Here is a 20,642-nt window from a genome sequence, read left to right as displayed (position 1 = left end):
CCAACTTCCTCCAGCAGCATTTCTGAACCTGACGCAGTCAGAGCCACGAGCGCAGAGGGAGGAAAGGCTGGAAACCCTGACGTCCCCTTGGGCAGGGGATCGTACAGCATCTGGTTGCCTCCTAGGAGCAGACTTCCCAAACCCCTGCCAAGAGGCAAGCATGGCTTTCTTCGTGAGGGGCAGCCACCACTCCTGGGTCTGAGTCGGCAGAGATACCTGGCATTGAAAGCTACCTCTGCCTTTGGCCTGCTAGGCCCTGGTGACCGGCATGCGGTTCACGTGGCCAGTCTGCCTGCACAGGTTTCTGTAGGGTTCTGCAGTTTGCCGCTGCCTCTTTAGGTCCACCGAACCTGCCTCTGGGGGCCTGCCATCTCTCAACAGCTTCACGAGTACCCCAGCAGCCACTCGGACTTGAGTCTCCCCTCAGCCGGCCATCCTCCCCACTGTCACCGCCACCATCTTTCTTAAATGAACATCTGACCACACCACGCCCCAATTAAGAGCCCTCCAGTGGATCTCATGATGTCATGGATCATGACATTTGAAGTCCTCCCTTCCCGCCAGCCCCAACTCCCCGCCTCACTAAGCTTGGCTGTCTTCAGTGCCTCTCTTGCTTTCTGTGTTCCAGCCATCAACTCTTCCAAGCATCAACTCTTTCACATACCTCTGTGCCTTTGCAATGGTGGGTGATTTTTCACATGCTGTTCCAACTGCCTGGAAAGCCCTTCCCCTGGACGAACTCCTACTCATCCTTCAAGACCCAACTCATGTTACTTCCTGAGTGAAGCCAGAATCGAGCCTGCCTGGGGGCTTTCCCAACCCTTCCTCCATTATCTCCAACTGAGTCTTGGTACACAGCCTACACCTGCTCATTTACTAGTATGTCTCTTCCCTAGACTGAGTTCTTTAAGTACAAGGATAGTATCTTGTTATTTCTATAATATTTTTTCAACATTTTAATGACTGTGAATGATTTCCTATACGTGACAGGTCAACTGCAAATACTTAAGGAATGACTGAACAAACATTCATTCAATGCATTTTTAGTCGACTGTACTCTCTGCCACGAACTGTTTTGGGCACCAGGGACTCCACAGTGACAGGGGCAGGCAGGGGCACTGCGTACTCACGTTCATTCTGTGAGACAGATGGAGACAGGGTGACGAATAAGTGAACAAGATAATTTCAGGGGCAATGAGTGCTCTGAAGAAATATAACTGGGTAGTGGGATATAGAGGAGGGACAGTGGGGGACAGAGGAGCTGCTTTGGATGGGTCAGGGAAGGCCACCCTGACGAGCCGATGTTGGAGCTGAGACCTAACGGATCTGAAGGAGTTGACCACAGCGAGCTGCCAGTGCTTAGCATCCCATGCAAAGGGAGGGGTGAGCGCCAAGTCCCATAGGTGGGAAGGAGCTTGGGGTGTTTCAAGGGATGAGATGGAGCATGGGGAGCATGATGGGGGGAGGGGGGCCAGCCATACAGAGTCTTGCAGGGCATGGCCAGGAGCATGAACTCGGTTCCGGGCATAGTGACAGAAGGAATGGCTGCAGAGATTAGCAGACACGGATGCTCCCAGTGAACGGGTGCTTCGAGTCCCTCCGCACGCCTCCCTCGCCCTCACATGAGATTACTGGCTGCTCACCGGGCGGGCGGAGACAGCCCTCATTAATCTCAGGAAGCAGGAGGGCAGACTCGGGCAGTGTGGCAACCCAGACTAACTAGAGAACACAAAGGCCGCCTGCCCAGCTTTGTTTTGAAACTGTCAATTCCAAATTCTGCTGGCTGGCAGAGACAGGGGGTTATTGATTTTCCCTTCTGGAATGCATGTCCTACAGAGTCCTCGCAAATAGAAACTGAAAAACAGAGGAAAACACAAGTACTGGGAAAGATAGGGCAAGGTGACTTTTTTTTTTTTTTTTTTTAAACAATCTATACTGGATTTTGTCTTTTTCTTCTTATGCTTTGTTGGATTGTGGCTTGTCATTTTTTTTTTTTTTTTTTTCCAATTCACTTCTTTTTCCCTCTCCCTGTGCCGTCCCGGTGACCTCCCTCTCCTCCTCTCTCACCCTCACTATGTCTCTGGTCCAGAACCGGGCACGGTGTTGGTTTATGGGAGGCGCTGTGCTGTGCTGTGCTGGATACTGCTTTATCTACAGATCAGTCTCTCTGAGGGTTCCTTCTCCAGATCTGTTTGTCCAGCTCACTGCTTCTCTTTAAATACAGCACCTCTCCCCCCTTCCAGACAGGGAGCAGAGCAGGACGGGCCCGTAAAACCAGCTTTTAGTAATTGCATAGAGTGGTATCCCCGGCTAAGGACCTTTTCTCTCTTGAGAACCAGGAAGCAATCAGGGACTTCCTTCCACTGCCTTGTTGGGGTGGAGGCCATTAGCCCCCATTCCCACTGGGTTAAATGCCACCTGTGTCCCGCCCTGGGCTCTGACGAAAGCTACACACGTACCTCTCCGCCTCTGTGAATCAGGGCATCACTAGCTACAGCCATCACTAGCTACAGCCTTCTTGGTTCCTTCCTGCTGTGAGCAAGGCTGAGTGGAGAGGGATCTGGGTACACAGAAGTGTCTATGGGTAGAGTCTGGAACATGGTTGGGGGTGTTACTCAGAAGAGGTATGTAGGGAGGCCTAGGCCCAACTGTGTCTGCTGACTTTTATCAAATCAAACACTGATCGGAACTTAACTTTATCAGCTGGAAAATGAGTGTATCGCAGTCTCTTCCTTCTTAAAGGGGAATGGCAGGACAAGCAAAGAAAATTCCATGTCAAAACTACAAAAGTAAAAAAAAAAAAAAAAAAAATAGACAACCCTTGATCTCCTTCTCCTAATGAAATATATGGTGTCTCGGACAGGCCCAACTGTTGTCATTTCATAGCCCGATACTCCAATCACTTATCTTCTATTTCTATTTTACCTAAGAAATGAAACAGTGTTATGTTCCCTGAGCTCACACAAGGCGGTAAAGAAGGCTGCAGCAGGGGGAATGGGAGGTGCTTCTTGAACACACTGATGAGAGGGATGTACATTCCTGAGATTTAAAATTTGTAACAAGAGAGACAGTCTATATGTGGGTAATTGAGGTCTGGTAGGAGGAGGAGTGTTTCCTTAATAGGTTTTATACAAACTTAATTTCTGCAAAGCGTCCTCTATTTTACATGTACTGATGCATATTTAAATGTATAACTTCAATTATCACCTCGACGCGGATGCTTGCCCCCCTTGAACTTGCTCCTCAGCTCTGTTCCTATGTCTCCAATTACCCACATGGTATTTTGTCTGAAGGCTCTAAGCCTATTTCCTCTACCTCCCTCTTATGAAAACCATGGAAGCTGAGATTCATAGACATAGCTGTGGACCAGAGACCAAAGTCATTTACCCAGCAGGAACAAGAGGATGGGATGTCAGGCTCCCCAATTTCCGAAGACACAGAAGATGCTCCATTCACACTGCCCATGGAAGACCTGACATCCTTTCACACCCAACTTAGGATCTTTAAGTCTGGCGCTTCTCTGGACCTTTCAGTCTTCACAGAGTGGAAGCTCCAAGAAGGCAAAGCTCACAGATCTGCAGATCTCACTTCCTTCAGACCTGGCATTTAGTAGGTTCAAAAACCATTTTGATGGTTGCATAGATGAAAGACTATGGAAACTGACCATCATTCTTTGTATCATCTGAGCTTGGAAAGTTGTCATTTTCCACACACTCCCCCCTTTACCCCCCCGGCCACTTGTAACTCATTAATTGCCAATTTCTGTTGACTTGGCCTCTACTGGCATCTTTGGATCCTCCTTCGCTTCTGATTGCTCTCTTTCCCAAGCGTTAGTCCTGACCCCTTACCCAGGACTCAGCATAATCTCCTGTTCCCGCCTTTCCTTTTTCTCCTCCTCCTGTCCTAGGCTCCTCTTTCACAATAAATGATTTCATCATGATTTTTCCCAGGTTGGAAGCCATCTACATTCTCAGTTACCTACATCTAAAGTCCATACACCCTGCAGGCCAGTCTCGCTGCCTCCTGGCCTCCACCTCTCTTCCTAACCTTATCATCTGTTGTTCTGCCTCATAAATCCCCACCCCCCACGAGATGGCTCTGCTTGTGTCCCTTGAAACATACCTTATACAGGCTTGCTTCTATATTTGCACACGCTATTGCCTCATTTACTTTGTGAATTCCAACTGTCACTCAGACCAGGGTAAAGTCTTTACAATTAAAACAACGACCAAGGAATACATCAGTAACAATAGCTAGAACTTTCTAAATCTCTTCCATGTATCAAGGATAGTACTAAGTTCTCCATACTCATTATTTCATTAACCTTCACAAAAAGCCCAGGAGGTTAAGTACAATTCTTATCCTTGTCTTATAGTGGAGGAACTCTAGGCTCAGAAGGGTCCAGTAATGTGCCTAAGGTCACAGACTCCGTGTGCACAACAGCTGAAAATCAGACCTAGATCTACCAGGTGGCCAAAGCCATGTTTCTAACCTTTAGGCTGTGCTCCCTAAAGCCATCTTTCTTCTCTGAGCTCTAATAGCTACTTATTTGCCAATTTTCGCCTGGATTGTTAAAGCACTAAACATTGTCTGGTACACATGTGTTTCTTGTCCCGGGTTTTACCGTAAGCCACCCGAGGATGTAATACTTCTGGGCCTCCCAGGTTCTGTCCTACAAATGCATGCTGAAGGAACTGATTCCACGTGTAAAGTAATCAACCCCCTTCAGTTCTGCCGGCTGATTCATGCCTTCAGCAGTGTGTTTACTTATCTCTCCTCTCACCCCAGGACCACATACTGACATTGGCTATAAAAAAACAAAAGAGAAAATCCTCCCTAAATTCAGGCCTTTGAGTCAGACCTATTTGCAAGGCCTGGAGAAGGAAGGCCTGACACTTGAACCCTGAGTGACTCAGGAGTCTGTGTTTGCAGAATCTTGAATCTTGGAGTCTCTGAGGCCTTTGTGAGGTTAAAGATATTACAGGAAAACAACAAGCCCCCCAATTCAGCAGCTACCGTGGCCCACTGTGAGATTTAGTCACTTTCTTAAGAACCCAAACTGCAGCTGGTGACTCCACAGCCCTGCTTATACATCCCTGCATGGTTTTATTCTCGCTGTTGCCTTCGTAGGCGTTAACTGGCCCATTTAAAATTAGAGCCAGGAGACAGGACAGACAAACCACTTTGCATATGTAAAATGTTAGTCTGGGGATCAGCCAGCTTAAGAAGCTGGTTGACCTTGAGTTAGTCACTGCCCTGCTCTAGTCCTCAATTTTCTCACTGTTGACCGGTGGGGTTTTAGAGGATCTCTATGTTTCCCTCCTGCCTTGCCTTTCTGAGATGCTAATTCACACAGTCTCTGAGTTTTGGTTTATATGCAGTCTTCAGTCACATTCTCCAGGGCTTTGCCTGCTCCAGCCTGCCCTCTCCTCCTTCTGAGCAGACACCCCCAGACGAAGCGGAGGGCAGCTTCCTGTGTGGGATCCCCTTGCAAAGTCCTCTCTGCCCTAGGCTCCCTTCACCTGGAGAAGCCTCTGCCCTCTTGTGTGCTTTGCATGTTAAACAGCTAAAGCTTCCCGCCAAGTTCTCCGCAACAGGGGAAGCAGACAGCCTGTATCTGGAAGCCATCATCGGCTTCCCAGGACACTAATATCCCTGCAGTCCTTATAAGGAAAACCGATAGCTAAAGTAGCTTTAAAGAAACTTCCTTCAAGACTTCTCAAGTTGAGCGTGAGCCCGTAGAGACCAGTGGACAGAAAGGCCTGCCTAGGCAAACCAGACTCCCTTCTGTGCCCCTCTCCCAACACACGCTCTGAACACACCGACATGGTGGCAGGGAAGAGGATTTGGAAGGCACAGTCCTTGTGAAAGTAAGGGCCCAGGAGTCACTGCTAAACAGGAAATAGTAGAGGCCAGGTTAACAATGACAAAGGTTATTTGGCAAGTTAAGAACCGTAGTGATGGACGAGTTCCGCATGGATCGCATCAATGGACACAGGCATCTGCATGGGGTAGAATTACACAGAATCACACGGGCAGGCACTCACACAAATGAGGGTGTGTAATTATCTGAGATCTGAAGAATAACATCTGTGGGTTGTACCCATGGCAGTTTCCTGGTTTTCATACTGTATTTCTTATGTAAGATGTTACCACTGGGAGGAAACTGGGGTCAAAGGGCACATAGACCTATGTACTATTTTTGAAACTTCCTGTGAATCGATAATCACTTCAAATTAAAACTAAACACACCCTCAAAACCAACCAGCTAGTACAGTGAGTGGACGTGGCTGTGTTCCCCCACAATCTTGGGACACCAGTGGGCAGGCCCTCTCACAAGATCTTATTAGTAACAGTGACACCTTCGCCATCACGATCATCACCGCCATCGTCAAGGCTCCTGTTTATTGAACACTTACCACATATGAAGCACACTTCCTCATTTGTGTCAACACCCCCACCAGTCTGTCATCCCCATTTTATAGAAAATAACGACCCTGGGAATAGCTGAGTCAAACCCCAGGCCACAGAGCTACTATGGGGCCCGGCTCTGACCCAGGTCTGGGACTCCAGTGCTCACACTTGGGGCCGAAAAACCAGAGCGCAACAGGACTCCGTGGAGCTGTCAAGGCATCCGACGTGTGTTCCCTGGAAGCCACTCAAGCACATCCCTCCCTCTGTCCCAGAGGCGCCTGCACTGAGATACCACACAGCATGGTGAGACCACCTTCCTGTCCCATCCCTCACCCCTATTCTGGCCAGAAAGCCACATCTGCAGAGGAACAAAAAAAAAAAACAAAAAACACTTACAAGTTCTTCACGTTGGCGATGCCACGGAACGCCTTCCTCGGGATCCCCAGGATCTGGTTTTCGCTCAGATCTCTAAACAGGAAGAGAAGAGGCACACCGCATTAAGGACCCAGGCCCGGCGTTATCTGCATCTCATTAGGACAACAAAACCCCTCAGCTGGCTGCCTCTGCGGTCAGGAGTGGTGGAGAGACTGTTCAGTCTCAGGCCCCAGGCTGCTACAGCCTCCACATTGTTCCTGCCGTGATAGCCTTTGCTGGAATGGTTACCAGGCGGGAGCAGCTTGCCTCCAGGGCGGGCTCTGTGGGTGGTCTCGCACCTCCAGGCCATGAGCCAAGACGCTGGGTTGTTTGTTGCGCATACCGCACCCAATTCTCTGTTTTGCCACCTCCCAGAGAGACCCCTTGCCCCCCTCCTCTCTTGCCGTCCCTCCCCCACTGCAGGGTCAACAGTACTCAGTCTCCCACTCTCAGGGACTCTCTGCCTTTGTCATCTGGAATTGGAAAGGGGCCTAGCCATCCTGATTTTCCGAAGGGGGTCACCATCTCTGTTTACCCCAGACACCCCCTGGGGGCCTCCTGGGCTTAGTGACAGGCATGATGACTTCAATTTGCATGTCTACAAACCTTGCCCAAAATGGAGGGTCCCATGGGCACCTCCTCTAGCATTAAGCAGTGCTAATGTGTTGTTTCGAGGAGGAAAGGTAAGGGACAAAGTGACAGGTGTTGAAGCTGGCTCAAACCCAGGTCTCGTGCCAGGGTCCTCGTTAACAATCCCCCAAACCTCAGTTTCCTCTCCTAAGACCCATGTGGTTAGTTTTCTGTTTCCTTCCCCCCAAATCCCCACTCAAACCAAACACATGCACTTGTTTTCATTCATACCTCAAGCTTGCTTGGAATCTCAGTAATCAATCATACCAGCGTATGTCTATACACAAATACACACACACACATCAATCATATGCATATAAATCTATAGATATAGATATATATCTCAATTATTGTGAAAATAACACAAAAACCATTAGATACAAAGGTAAAAAAATCACCTACCCAGACCATAACCAGAGTTACAAATTAGGAGCAATATATATAAATTTTACCAATGTGATCTCACAGTATATAGTCAGTAATAAACTTTTTTCACTTATTATACTGAGAACATCTGTTCATGTCATTAACAGTCCACGTATGCCAACATTTTTAATCACTGTGTATCATCCAATTGTATACAGGGTTGTAGGATCCCGCACTGCGGGGTCGGGGGAAGGGATTTGTCATTTAAGGGAACGTGAGGATGAGGTTTCCTCCCCACACCTTTCCGGGGCAATTGTTGACCTCCTTCCTTGGTAGGAAGTCCTGTAAGGAGAACATACTGGGTCGCAGGGTCAACATCTTTAACTGTCAAGTTGTCCCAGAGGCAGATTGTACTAATGGATACCCTCCCACCCTGATTTTCCACAGGAACCTAATCAACAGCTAAAGAGGAACTCCTAATATATTTGGAAAGAGAGGTCAGCCAACCATCCTCCACAAAAACCTGGGCTGTCTAAATTAACCTCGTGTGAAGGAGCAGGAGGAAAAACAGAAAGCAGGAGAGAGGCGTTCCTTTCTGCTTTCCCCTGTAGAGAGGAGTTACCACACTCCGAGCAGCTGGCTGGAACCTTGGACACTTGGGGATTGTCTGGGGCCACGGTTAAGCCCCAAGGCAAGGCTCGGAGTTGGGGTAGGGTGTAGCTATGACTACCGGTGGCTTTGGGGGCTGAATAACACGGTGTTCCCCATCTCAAATCCAGTTTCCTCTGTCTGCAGGCTCCCCTGGCTGGGCCTGATTCAATGAGCAGGGCTCCAGCCTGCAGTCAGGGCACTGAACAAAGCCCACGGAGACAGCAGAGGTCAGGCAGGGTCACCAAGGTCACTCCTCTGCTCTCCATCAGACTCCAGGAGAAGAGGGCACAGGTCCTGTCATCTGACTAATGCAGTTTCCACCAGGCATCTGGGCTGTACCCAAGGCTCCAGCAACCACAATGGGCCTAGTCTTCTCTGCCAAGTAAAGGCTGGTCTCCAGGACAGCGAGCCCCTGCCCACTCCCCTCCCAGGCTGGGCTGCTACCTTTGGCTGTTCTGGGAAACGGGTCGGGCCACACCTCTGGCCAGCGCCTGATGATCAGAATCCGGGGCATGGGAGCAAACAGGAGAGAGGTTTGGACGAGTCAGCAATAACCATGCCTGGGAGCCAGGAGAAAGGACATGTGCTTCAGTAGTTCACTGACCCTTGGAGTTTACTATGCCCCAAACACACTGAAGAAATAACCATCTCTTGATGGTTCTGACCTATAATACAGCAGGATGATGAGAGGAGAGTAGCATTTTCGCGAGAGATCCAGCCTAGCTGCTGGGAAACGTCCCACAAAAGCAATCACACGGGCGAAATCCTACAATCGCCCGGGGCAGCCACTCGGGCTTCTCAGCCCTATTTCGTTGCTGGAAGTTGACCCAGTCTTGCTCCTAGTTTAAGGGCCCCAGTTGAAAGCACAGCTTTCCTTCCACCTCCCTGCCACGGCTTTCTGCCTGCTGCCAACTGAGCAAAACGGTGGGTCATACGGAATTTATCTGTTCCCCATGACAATCTGCTTGTAAATTTTATTAATTTTATTTTCCATTGAGCCTCTCTCTTCTCCAGCTAACAATACCACCGCCATCCATCTGCAGGATTGTATATTGATTTCATCAATACCTCCAGTAGGCTGACCAACTGACAGCTTTAATGGTGTTACTCATGGGGCGTGGAGGAGGGCTCAGGGCTGGGTGCTTCGTTTTTGGTAACGGTCCCTTCACAATTATCTCGAGGCCTTTGTGAAGGCTCCTAATAGCATGTTTATCTCCGTGTGATGCCAGAGCGTGGAGCCAGTGCTAAGCGCTACCCTTGAGAGAGACAAGAGGCACCATTTTCAGCAGACATTTAAATAAAAATAACAAAATCTATCCATAGTGCCCCAGAGCCTAGTTCCGGCCAATTGCTTGGCGGGAGTTTCGTGCCTTGCCCCTCCTGAGGGAAAATGCTTAGAAGGAACCAGGGAAAAATAACTTTATTTATTTATTTTTTTAAACATTAGATGAAAGGTACGAGGCTGGAGCACGGCGAGAGGGTAAGGGGCGTGCTGAGATTTTCTGGGGGAAGTAAAGGAAGACAGCTGTTGGGAAACGCTTTCTTGGTTGGGAAGTCGGGCTACAGGTTGGGATGTCTTTTTAAAAAATTAGGACTCTGAAAGAAAGGAGGACTGCATTAGCTAAAGTGCATTTTCCTGCTTCCGGAAAATGATTAACCGACGGATTATTCCATCCAAAAACACAAGACCAAAGAGGACTTATTAAGGAGACAGTAAGTCAAATAGGAGTTGGCAAGAACCAATATATCCCCCTTCCAGCCAGCGCCCCCCCCCCTCCTTTTAATTTACTAAAATGCTTTGGACACAGATTAACTTTCTTCACAAATTTATTATTGCTTCATCTACCTTGAAACGGGAACTGCAGACACTTTGATAAATGGATTGAAAGGCTGTCTAGTTCCAGTGGAGCTTTGAAATGCTTCCCGGGCCTCTCCCTGCAATGTCAGGCGTGCTTTGTTCTCCGAGCAACACTGAATGACAGCCCCCACCTTCACCCCCACCTCCGCCCACCCCGTGTTTTCCAGGGAAGACGGCAAGGCAAGAAGCAGGAAGACAGTGTCCTCTTTGCTGTGGTGGGGACAATGCGCTGGTCTCAGTCACGTCCATGCTCCCAGGAAGTCCCGTGTTAAATGGCAGGTAGTGGAGGGTGGAATTTGCTCCTAGATGTCAATCTTCAATTATTCCAAAGGTACAGGATGGGGCTTGGAAGCTCCCCCAACCTCGGGGCATTCTTGTTTCTGAGGTGAGGCGAGCCAGTTAGCTGGATGATCATTGCAAACTACTGAAATGGTGCAGTTTCCCCATCTTTACATCAGGGGCTGTACTGACCTCCTTGGTTCACCATGGGGATGAAAGGAGTTGATATGTGTGTGTCTCGCGTAGCACCTGGAACCCTGTAGGCATTCACCAGATGGCTGTATTTATTTCTTGGATTTTCCGCCCATTTAGTCCTGCATTTTACATTGCTGAAAACATCCCTTATGACCCTCTTCAGGACCCATGTCTACAACTGTGCAAAGAATGGAACACATAAACGTTGCTAATATTCTTTCCATAAAATCTGGGGGAGGGATCAAAGTTTCCCTCCTCTATCATCGAGATAGGAGTATCCGTATTTTATTCTAGAGTCTTTTGAATGGGAGAGGAGAGCTTAATTCAGGGGAAAAGGTCTGTCTCAGATTGGGCTCTTAAAGCAGCTGACAAGTAGCCAAGTGATGGATTCACAAAGTGCTCCTGGGAGACACGAGAATGGCTGCAGGAAGCAGGATCAAGAAGGGAAATAAAGGTCAGTGAGGAAAAGTCCTAGCCTTAGCCCCATACCCTGGGAGCTCCTGTTTCTAACCAAGGGATCTGGGCCTTTAGAGCTCTGCACCAGACAGCCCCTGGTTAGAGACCACCCAGAATAACACAAACTGCCCGGCTCTGCCTGTTCTCTATAAGGCTGAACAAGGTGACCATAACAACTCAAGGACACATTGCTGAAGAGGTTCCTGGTCCTGATCTTTATCCTCAAAATCTGAAGAAGCAGGAGATGGGTACCAGTGTCAGTAAAAAGACCCAAAGGATCCAACCCAAAGCATTCGTACAAAGGATAATTCTGCAAGGATAATTCTCCTGATTGAGAAGTTCTCAGAAGATTAAAAAAAAATTATTCATGAAAGACGACCTATTCAAGGATCAAGAGGTCACGGGGTGGGGGGTAGTGACCAAACGAAATTGGAAAAACCCAGTCTGATACCTTCCTTTGTCTACCTCCCCAGACTCCTTGTGCTGAGACCAATCAGGTACCTTTTTAGTAACTTTAAAAAAAAATCCCATCAACTCTTGATTAGCCAGACTAAAAGATAGGATGATCTAAAATCATTTCTAGGGGCACCTGGGTGGCTCATTCAGTGAAGCAGCTGCCTTTGACTCAGGTCATGATCTCGGGGTCCTGGGATCGAGCCCTATATCAGGCTCTCTGCTCAGCAGGAAGTCTGCTCCCTCTCCTGTATGTGGGCATGCTCTGTCAGATAAATAAATAAAATCTTAAAAAATTAAAAGCACTTCTATTTGGAACCATTATTGGATTTGAGATCAGGGCTGTGGATGACCACTCTGATTCTCTTTGGCCTGAGTATGTATTAAAATTACTTTCTTGGTCACTGCCTAATAGGAGGAAACCTGCCCCATCAATCAAAAGTCATTTAGGGAGCTACAAATTCTCTGATGGATGATCCATGAATCCAAAAATTCTTATACTCTCCCTGCTGCCATCTCATACAAAGCTGAACCCTGCTCCCCTTAGCCCCAACTCCTAATAATATAGGAACTCTGACATTATCACTCCGCTCAAGGAGCCCAAGAGAAAGATGGTCTTGCTTCCCTTATTTTATACACTGGGAGGGACAGACATGCAGGAAAAATTATTCCCTGGGGATTTTTACAATGTGGACTTTGGGGAGGATTTATCTTAAAAGGAAAATCTCTTCTGCAGGCAATTTATCTTAATAAGCAAGATTATATGTTTGCAGTTGGGTCACTGTCAAAACCAAGTGAGCCCCCAGCATATGTCCCAGCTTAGAAGCCCTGGTGCCTCCAGCTGGGTGCCTAGTCAATGGCATCCTTTGTCTGAGGGAGATTATAATGGGATAACTGAATCATTCCCTGAAAGAACTGCCATGTACGTCAGGGACCCAGAGAATCAAAGTATCCATGGGGGACAAAAAACCAAAACCCAAAACATGATCAACAAAACAAAACAAAACCAAAAAAAAAAAAAAAAAAAAAAAAAAGCTTTCCACCGCTCCAGTTGGCTTCTGAATATTTCACTGCATTAGTTTACAGGCTTGCTTTCTTGATGCTAAAGTTACTGAATGAAAGAGATGAGGAAAAGCTCCTTTCATTCTGCTTCCCCTGACAAGCCCATTAGCAAAGTCCCAGCCACACCATTCAGATGTTTAATATTGGCAGATTAAGTGTCAGCTCAGATTCTTACTTCATGCAGCAAAACATAGATTTAGCACCTACTATGTGCTATGCTGTGTCACGTGTTGAGACACAGAAGCGAACAGAACCGAGTTCCTGTCCTCCTGGAGCTTGCATTCTCTTTGACCCTCCGATGCAAACAAACAGAACTCTTCCCACATTTAAATGGAAAGTAAATATCTAGATGTCCCCAAATGTAAGAGTTGCAGTTTTACTGTTTTTTTTTTTTTTTCCTTTTCAACCAGAAAAAACCCTGTACCTAAAATCCCATTGCAGACTGTTCCTAACCAGCAAGGAAAAGAATTCACAGCTTTGTTTTACTCGAGGCTCGACATCTTTTTAGTTTTTTGGGGGGGGCGGGGGAGGGAAAGATGCCAATCTGAATCACTGGGGCTTGCAGTCCTGTTTCATCAAGTACTTTGGTTCTGTCTTTCAAAGTGGACAGTCTGATAGAAATAAGGACTGTCTGAAGATATTAGGAGTCGTCACGGGATGGCATGGGCAGCTGTTCTCACAGCGGGGCTCATGGGCTACCTCACCAGAATTTACCGATGATGCTTTAAAACAATACAAATCCCTGGTTTCTAAAATAATTTAGATAGGATAATGGTATTGTGGGCTATGTTTCCCTCCATTTAGGTCTTTATCTTTGAGAGACACATACTGAAGCAATTAACGATTAAATGATGATGTCTGGGTTTTGCTTCAAAATAATGTGGAAGAAGCGGGGAGTGGGTGGAAGTGGAGAAGGAGTAAGACTGGCCGTGAATGAGTACTTTCTGGAGCCAAGTGCTAGGTGCAAAGGAGGTTCATTTATAATTTGTGCTTGACGTTTACATATGTGTGAAATTTTCCAGAATAAAAAAAAAAAAATAATGCAGATTTCTGGGACCCATCCCGGACGTACTGAGTCAGAAACCCTGGGGATGGGCTCTGGAGCATCAACTTTGGACAAGTTTGAGAGCAGAGGTAGGATGATTTGTGCTGAGTTCACACCCGATGATACTTAATGGGCTGTGTGTCTGTTAAGAACATCAATTCAATTCTGAGCCTCAACTTGTGCTTCTGCGAAATCAGGATAAGCATCGAGAGTAATGAAAAATCAAGTACTTTCTATACTCTAATGCAGGATATAAATGCAAATTACTATCTTTGTTTTATTAGCATGAAGCTCACAATTACAGTATCCTACTACCTTGAGTGTCTAGGGTAAATTTTGGGTCCAAGATGCAAAGGCCTCCTGTGTCCCAGGTGTGAGTGAGCCTGCTGGTGTTGGACAAAATGCTTATGGGATAGTGTCACAGAAGGCTGAAGGGGGACAGAGTGACAATATCTAATTCATACCTGATGAAGCCACTCAGGGGCCCCGTTTGGAGGCTGACCTAGAAGGGCTAAGAGTCCATAGATGGTTACACCCCTCCCTGGGACCCCAGCGAATCACCAGGAGGGAACCAAGCCCTTTGCCCCAGGACTGTCCTAAACCAGCAGGGAAGACACAGGCGACTGGGAGTAGAGCGTTCCGGGTCGGGCCTCACAGACAATTGTTCTCCCAGGTTTCTAGGAGGCCTGGAGCTGAGGGGAGAAACACTGGAGGACAGGTCAGGAGCAGCTGGACTCTGAGGCAGATCCCGAGCGGTGACTGTTCTAGAGCAGGTAGAGACCTGGTGTCTGAGCACCCGGAGTTAAGGAGATCCCCCAGGCGGAGAGACTAAAGGCTGCAAGTAAGGTTAGGGTTATCGATTTGCTCTATGATTAGTTACTAACATACACACCCTCTGGTTCCTTAGGAGCAGATGTTTTAGAAATCACAAATTCAATTGCATTAGGATCACACAGGTTCAAGAAAATGAGCAAATCAGGCTGACCATGGACCCACAAATAGGGAGGACACAGGGCCCAACCCACTGAATTCCCCCCAGTTTAAAACAAATAATCCTCCATGCTGGTGCCAGGACACCACAGCCCAAGGCTCAAGGGTACAGAGGCCGACACCCCTCCGGAGGCGATCTGCTAATTTTAGGACAAGATTGTCCCATGGAAATATAGCATAAGACACTCGAGCAATTTAATTTGTTCCATTAGCTGTATTAAAAATAATAAAAAGAAACAGTTGAATCTTTTTCATTTTCATTTTACTTAACCCAATATATCCAAAATATTTTAACATGTAATCAATATGAAAATATATTGAGACACTTTATATTTTTTTTCTACACCAAGTCTTCAGAATCTGGTGTGTATTTTACATCCATCTAAGTCAGACGAGCCACAGTTCAAGTGCTCAGTAACCACACACGGCTAGCACCTGTCATACTGAACAGAGCACTTCTAGAATAAGGTTAGGCGCTCGATGCTGGAGTTTTGCACCCACTCATCGTCAAGAGAGGAAAAGAGTATTAGCTATTGGAACGAATCTAAAGGAGTCCAGTGCGGGACTCCTCAGAGGCTGGGGGCAGGGTGGATGGGTAAACAATAGGAAATATGGAAGGGAGCCATTCAAGATAGAAACCTTTGGACTTAAGGGCTTGAAATATCCCAGTCATTCAGCCATTCCTCCTCCGCAAAGAGAACCTCCTTCCAGCCAAAGGATTTAATTTGCGTCTTTCTGAATGAACTTTCCAGGGCTGGCAGGGTTAACCAATGCTTGCAGTCCAAACAGAAGCTTTCCTCATCGAATTATCATATGCAACGCCAACTAAAGCTCTTTGCGTTCAGGAAACAGCATTATAATTGACTGATCATCTCCAGCAAATGGTACAGAAGCTGAGCTTCTCAACAGCTCCCTAATTCCTAGAATTATCACAATTTAGCGACAAGGTAGTTATATCAGATAGGATTGGGGAGAGCTTGTTATCAGTCTAATTGTGCCTTCTGTTCTAGTCCAGAATTCCCTGCTTCACTAAGTGGCTAAGAAACATCACCAGGATTCTTTTTTTTTTTTCTTTTTAAAAATATTTTATTTATTCATTTGACAGAGAGAGAGAGAGAGAGATCACAAGTAGGCAGAGAGGCAGGCGGGGGAGGGTGATGCAGGCTCCCCGCTGAGCAGAGAGCCTGATGCAGGGCTCGATCCCAGGACCCCAAGATCATGACCTGAGCTGAAGGCAGAGGCTTAACCCACCGAGCCACCCAGACGTCCCCATCACCAAGATTCTAACTACCCGCATCTGACTGGAGTTTGTGTGTCCACTGCCACGTACCCTTTAGGGGGTGGCACTGAGACTGTGGTGTTCTTACATCGTGGGCAGAAACCTGATGCTGAAAATCATCTGATCCTAAGGACTGAATTACATGCCTGAGATAGCCCTTTGCCAATTTTAAGCCCAATGGAATGTTTTGGTTTAACTTCCCAATCTTGATGTGAGTGAGTGAGTGTGCGTGTATGTGTGCGCGCGCGGCGGATGGGGGGTAAGCCACCTAGTTCAAAGGGATGGGGACCAGGGTTTTCCTTTTTTCCTTTGTTTGGAGCTGTGCATCTGCTCAATGGAGTTGGGGAAAGGGAGCTCTTTTCTGTGCGATCCATCCTCCTTCCAGGCTGACATACTGTTCCTCCCCCCTCCCTTCCCTCCGTCCCTCTCCCTTGGCAACCCTCTCAGTCTTTCATCCCTAATTTGATTGTCGTAGCTGACACCGTCAATCCGAAATCCAGTAGCATGTCTAAGGCTGGCTGGACGAGGGGAGTGGATGGGGAGCAGAGGGGGAGGCAAATTCATCTTGAGAATAGCTTTATGTAAATCGATCCTCCGGCCGAAAGCTGGAGCCAAGCATTTGCTGATTAATTGGAGAAGCGTCCTTGTTCCCGTGTCTTCTTTAGAGAGATGGCCCAAATTGAGTCCTCTCTTCTTCACAAAGACATTCCCATGCCAAAAAGCTTTTGCAATTAGGAGATGAAACTTTATGAGCAGGGGGTGGAGGCAGCAGGGGTTGGGGGAGCATTTATGGAATCGTTCTGAAATGAAGTATGCGCCTTTGGGCTGCTTCAGGATTAACCACTGACCTGGGCACCTTCATTTGCCTCCCAGACGGTGGCCTGATAGCCTAGGTTCTGAGGCAGAATATCCCATAGGCAACGCTCCGCTTGTACAATTAGCAAAAATTAAGGGGGCTGGAAAGTGTACCTTCTAACACGTTTTTCTGGCAGATTCATATTTTCAGTGACCACTTGGGCCCATTTCTGTTGGCATCAGGAAGGAGAGCGTATCTGTGATTGACTTAATCTCTTTTCCCTGTACCCCTACCGCCTCTGAAAAAGAAAACTCCAACGAAATGCCACACCATCCACCAAAAGTGGTCCTTTAACCCCAGGCACTGTTAAATCTGACCTCACCCAAAGGCTCAAGGCAGCTTAGGGACTTAGCCACAGGTAGAAGTGAGTTTGAATCCAGAGAGATCGCATGCTTGCCAATCCTTGTGCTGACTGAAGGTCAAGCTTGTATGGAAACATGGTCATTTCCACGGGCTCCTTCATTAAATTATTAGTCTCACATGGTCAGAAACTTTTGCTGAGCCCAAGCGCTGACACACCGCTTAAAAATATTTGTTGAGTGGATTAAAAATAAGCGAAAATGATTTCATGTCATTGCCTGGTTCATGAATGGTCAAGAATACAAAGCTACGGGCATTTTTTCCCAAGTCCTGTCTATCCCTTTAGATTATAGAGAGCTCTGTCCCTGAGTCCCTATCCTTCTATCTCCGCCTCGCTGATGCAGGGCAGGGTTCAAGAACTAATGCCACTAGAACAGGCTTGCATTTTAAGGAGCCACCGATAAAGTCTCTGACTGAGACGGGTTTAGTGAGTTACCCTGAAGAGTGGGAATGAGCAGGTACCTGGGAAGGGAGGCTAAGCAAATGGTTTGGCTTTTTGGAATAGGGTTTAAACCTGGTCTGAGAGGACACCAAGAATTTGGAAAATGAATTCGGTTCAGAAAAGGGCTGTGTGCCTGACAAAGACACATCTCCAAGAACAACCCCTCCTCCTCTCCTCATTTCTGAATTCTGGCACTCACTGGGACTAGGATAATACTGATAATCAAACCCCGGGGACAGAAGGAGACACTTGTAGCATCAAACTATAGGACATGTCAGAAAGGGGATGACTGGCAGGAAGAAAGCTTTGATTATCTTTGTGATAATTTGCTCTGTGATCACTCTCCCTTCTGCCAAAGGGTCTAAGACGTGTGGAAACCCCCATGGAGCCCGAGAATTAAGGAGTCCAACCGGGGAAGGTGGGAGCAGAGAGGCAGGCCAAGGGGCTGAGGCATTGTCGTCTGGGAGCAGGTAAAGCCATTTCCTGATTTCTATCCCTGTAATGTTCAGTGTTCAACTTGGTCATGAAGAAAGGATCCTTTCTCTGCGTACCCTGTGTGTCTGACCCTAGACTCATGTTTTATGGACTGAGCAACTCCTCCTTCCTCCACTGGAGGATATGCGACTGGGGCTCATCCTCTGCCTCTGCTCATTTTCACTGAAGAAACGGGAGTCCCTAGGGGCCAGGGGGTGGTGGGTTAGGAGGGAATATGCCTCGGGCTGTGGCTGCCCAGTGCCTGGAGTCTGGACGGCAGAGCAGCAGATCAAGGAAATGGGGCTTGTGTATGCCTGTTCTTTCTTGTAACTTTTCAGAACCCCATTAAATAAGTGAAACCTCAGGGATGAAGGTGAGATGCTATCCCGGGGCCGTCCGCTGCTAAAATCAATGCAGCCTCAGAGAGGCTCAAAATGATCTTCTGCCCAAGCAGGAAAGCAATTCAGCAAGAGCTCAGTGCCCTGAGCTGCACAGCCAGCTTCTCGAAGCCCAGGGCTGGGTGAAGCATATCACGGCTAAAGCCATTAAGCTATGTTAATACTATAGCATGACATTTCTCGCCGTGACCCCCTGCACTATTTATTGTTCCATTCAAAACAATTACAGCTATTGCTAATAACTCACACCTGTGGATGTCCTGGTATCGACTCGGGCAGAATAGATGCTGTTCTCTTGCTTATTTATGTAGGAACAGATGCAGCCCAATAGGCTGACACCAAGCCTGAAGTTAACTCTGAGGTTTAATCCCAGACTTGCTTCTGGTCATTTAGCTTGAAAGGCAGGAGATGAGGGGTGTGCGCTGGAAGAACCCAGTGATCCGCAGAGATGAGAGTAAGCGGTGATGAATGTGGGGCTGCTGTCACTGGTCTGATGCCCAATACCACAAACTCCCCTGTCCCAGGCAAAGAGGGTAGGACCTCCACAGCAGGAGTTGGGGGTGGAGAGGAGGGATAGAGGGGGCGACTCCTTCTCAAACACCTCCCTTGCCTCTCTGTTCATTAACCATTGCCCGAGCCATACTCTGCCTGGTAACTCAGCTCCCTCCTTTCGTAAGTGACCCCAGATGGCCTGCCTATGGTCAGGATTCCAGGAGGCAGCGAGGCACGCTACTGGAAGCATGGCTCAGGAGCCAGAAAACCTCGGTATGAATTCAGACTTGGCTTCTTGCTAGCTGTGTGACTTTGTATGAGCAGATCACCCTCTCTGAGCCTCAGTTTCCTCATCTGTAAAATGGGGACAATGAACATATTCATGGTAGGGATTATTATAAAATCGCTAATGAATTTAGAGCTGTATGTTACCTGGCTGGTAAGAAGCACTTGATAAATACCAGTTATTATGAGTATCTGTTCAAGTCTGCGTTCAAAACACTATGAGTAGATGACAAGAAAATCCGCCCACATTCCTTGTCCCAGAGAACATTACATAGGAGCTCAAACTGCAAAGCAGCAATTCCCAGTCAAATTTAATACCATAGAGAGCAACACCTGGATTCTGCTCAGCCTGCCGTGCCTCAAAGCTTCCCTGGGTCCTGCAGGGAGACCTGACCTCACAGATTCTACCAGGCTTTTCCTGGGATGCATGGTCAGGATGGACAGTCACAGAGTTAAAGCCCCACAGCTCTCTGCACGTCTCTTGGAAGCTGGCTGGAAACCTACGGATCCAACAGCAACTGCTGTGCAGAGAGACCAGCGGGAGGCGCCACAAAGAGGAGGGACAATGATAGTTGGGGCAGGAGGCAGCTGGGGGGACCACTGGTAGGAGAGCTGGAGGATCCAGTCAGGCAGGGTTTAGATGGGAGGTGTCCTCAACCCTAACTCGGGCTCCGGGCTGAGGACAGGCTGGTGACCAATCTTGGTGACCAATCCCCAATTTGTCCCAAGAACTAATTTGTCCTTGGGACAAATCCAAGTAGCCCTCCATTTTCCGAAGGAAGCCAGGGAACATGACCTTGCCTGGGGTCCAGAGCCGTGCAGCAAACAGCCACAAGTGGAGAGGCTATCACTCAAGATGGGAAGGGGAGTTGAATTTGCTACTAAAGCAAATTCCCTGGTTATACTTCCTACCCCGTTAAAACGGTCCTGTGGCTTACATTTCAAAGCAAGGTCATCATTAATAAGGTGACCATGGACTTAGGGGCTATGGGTGAAAGCTAAGAAAAGGAGAAAACATAGTCTGTGGGAGAGGACAAAAAGGGACAGCACGTATGACGTCACCTCTTAGGAAATGAAAGTCACCTCTAAAGACAGACTCAGCTGTTCAAGGCAAGATACTGGGCTTCTGTCCTCTCTCCTATCCCCAAACCCACCCTGGAGGCTGCCGTAGGAGTAAGAGGAAGGAACCAGAAAGTTAGCCTCTGAGTGCTGGTGTGGAGGGGCCATGTCTGTAATATTCTTT

The 20,642-nt window shown here is 47.7% G+C and overlaps 1 protein-coding gene across 3 annotated transcripts in view; it reads right to left on the bottom strand.

The window, feature by feature from the left end:
- The window catches only part of LOC111140918 (slit guidance ligand 3), a 589,722-nt gene that overhangs the window by 184,909 nt on the left and 384,171 nt on the right, over window positions 1-20,642 (bottom strand). For all 3 annotated transcript variants that reach the window (XM_022493181.1, XM_022493179.1, XM_022493180.1), the window contains exon 5: window positions 6,811-6,882. In XM_022493181.1, coding sequence (XP_022348889.1) covers window positions 6,811-6,882 — 72 coding nt within the window. The remainder of the gene's footprint in view (window positions 1-6,810; window positions 6,883-20,642) is intronic.

This window comes from Enhydra lutris, unplaced genomic scaffold (genome assembly GCF_002288905.1).
Source record: "Enhydra lutris kenyoni isolate GAN:26980312 unplaced genomic scaffold, ASM228890v2 scaffoldscaffold5, whole genome shotgun sequence".
Classification (NCBI taxonomy): domain Eukaryota; kingdom Metazoa; phylum Chordata; class Mammalia; order Carnivora; family Mustelidae; genus Enhydra; species Enhydra lutris.
Note: the sequence above shows the minus strand (reverse complement) of the source record. Positions and strands in the feature narration are given on the sequence as shown.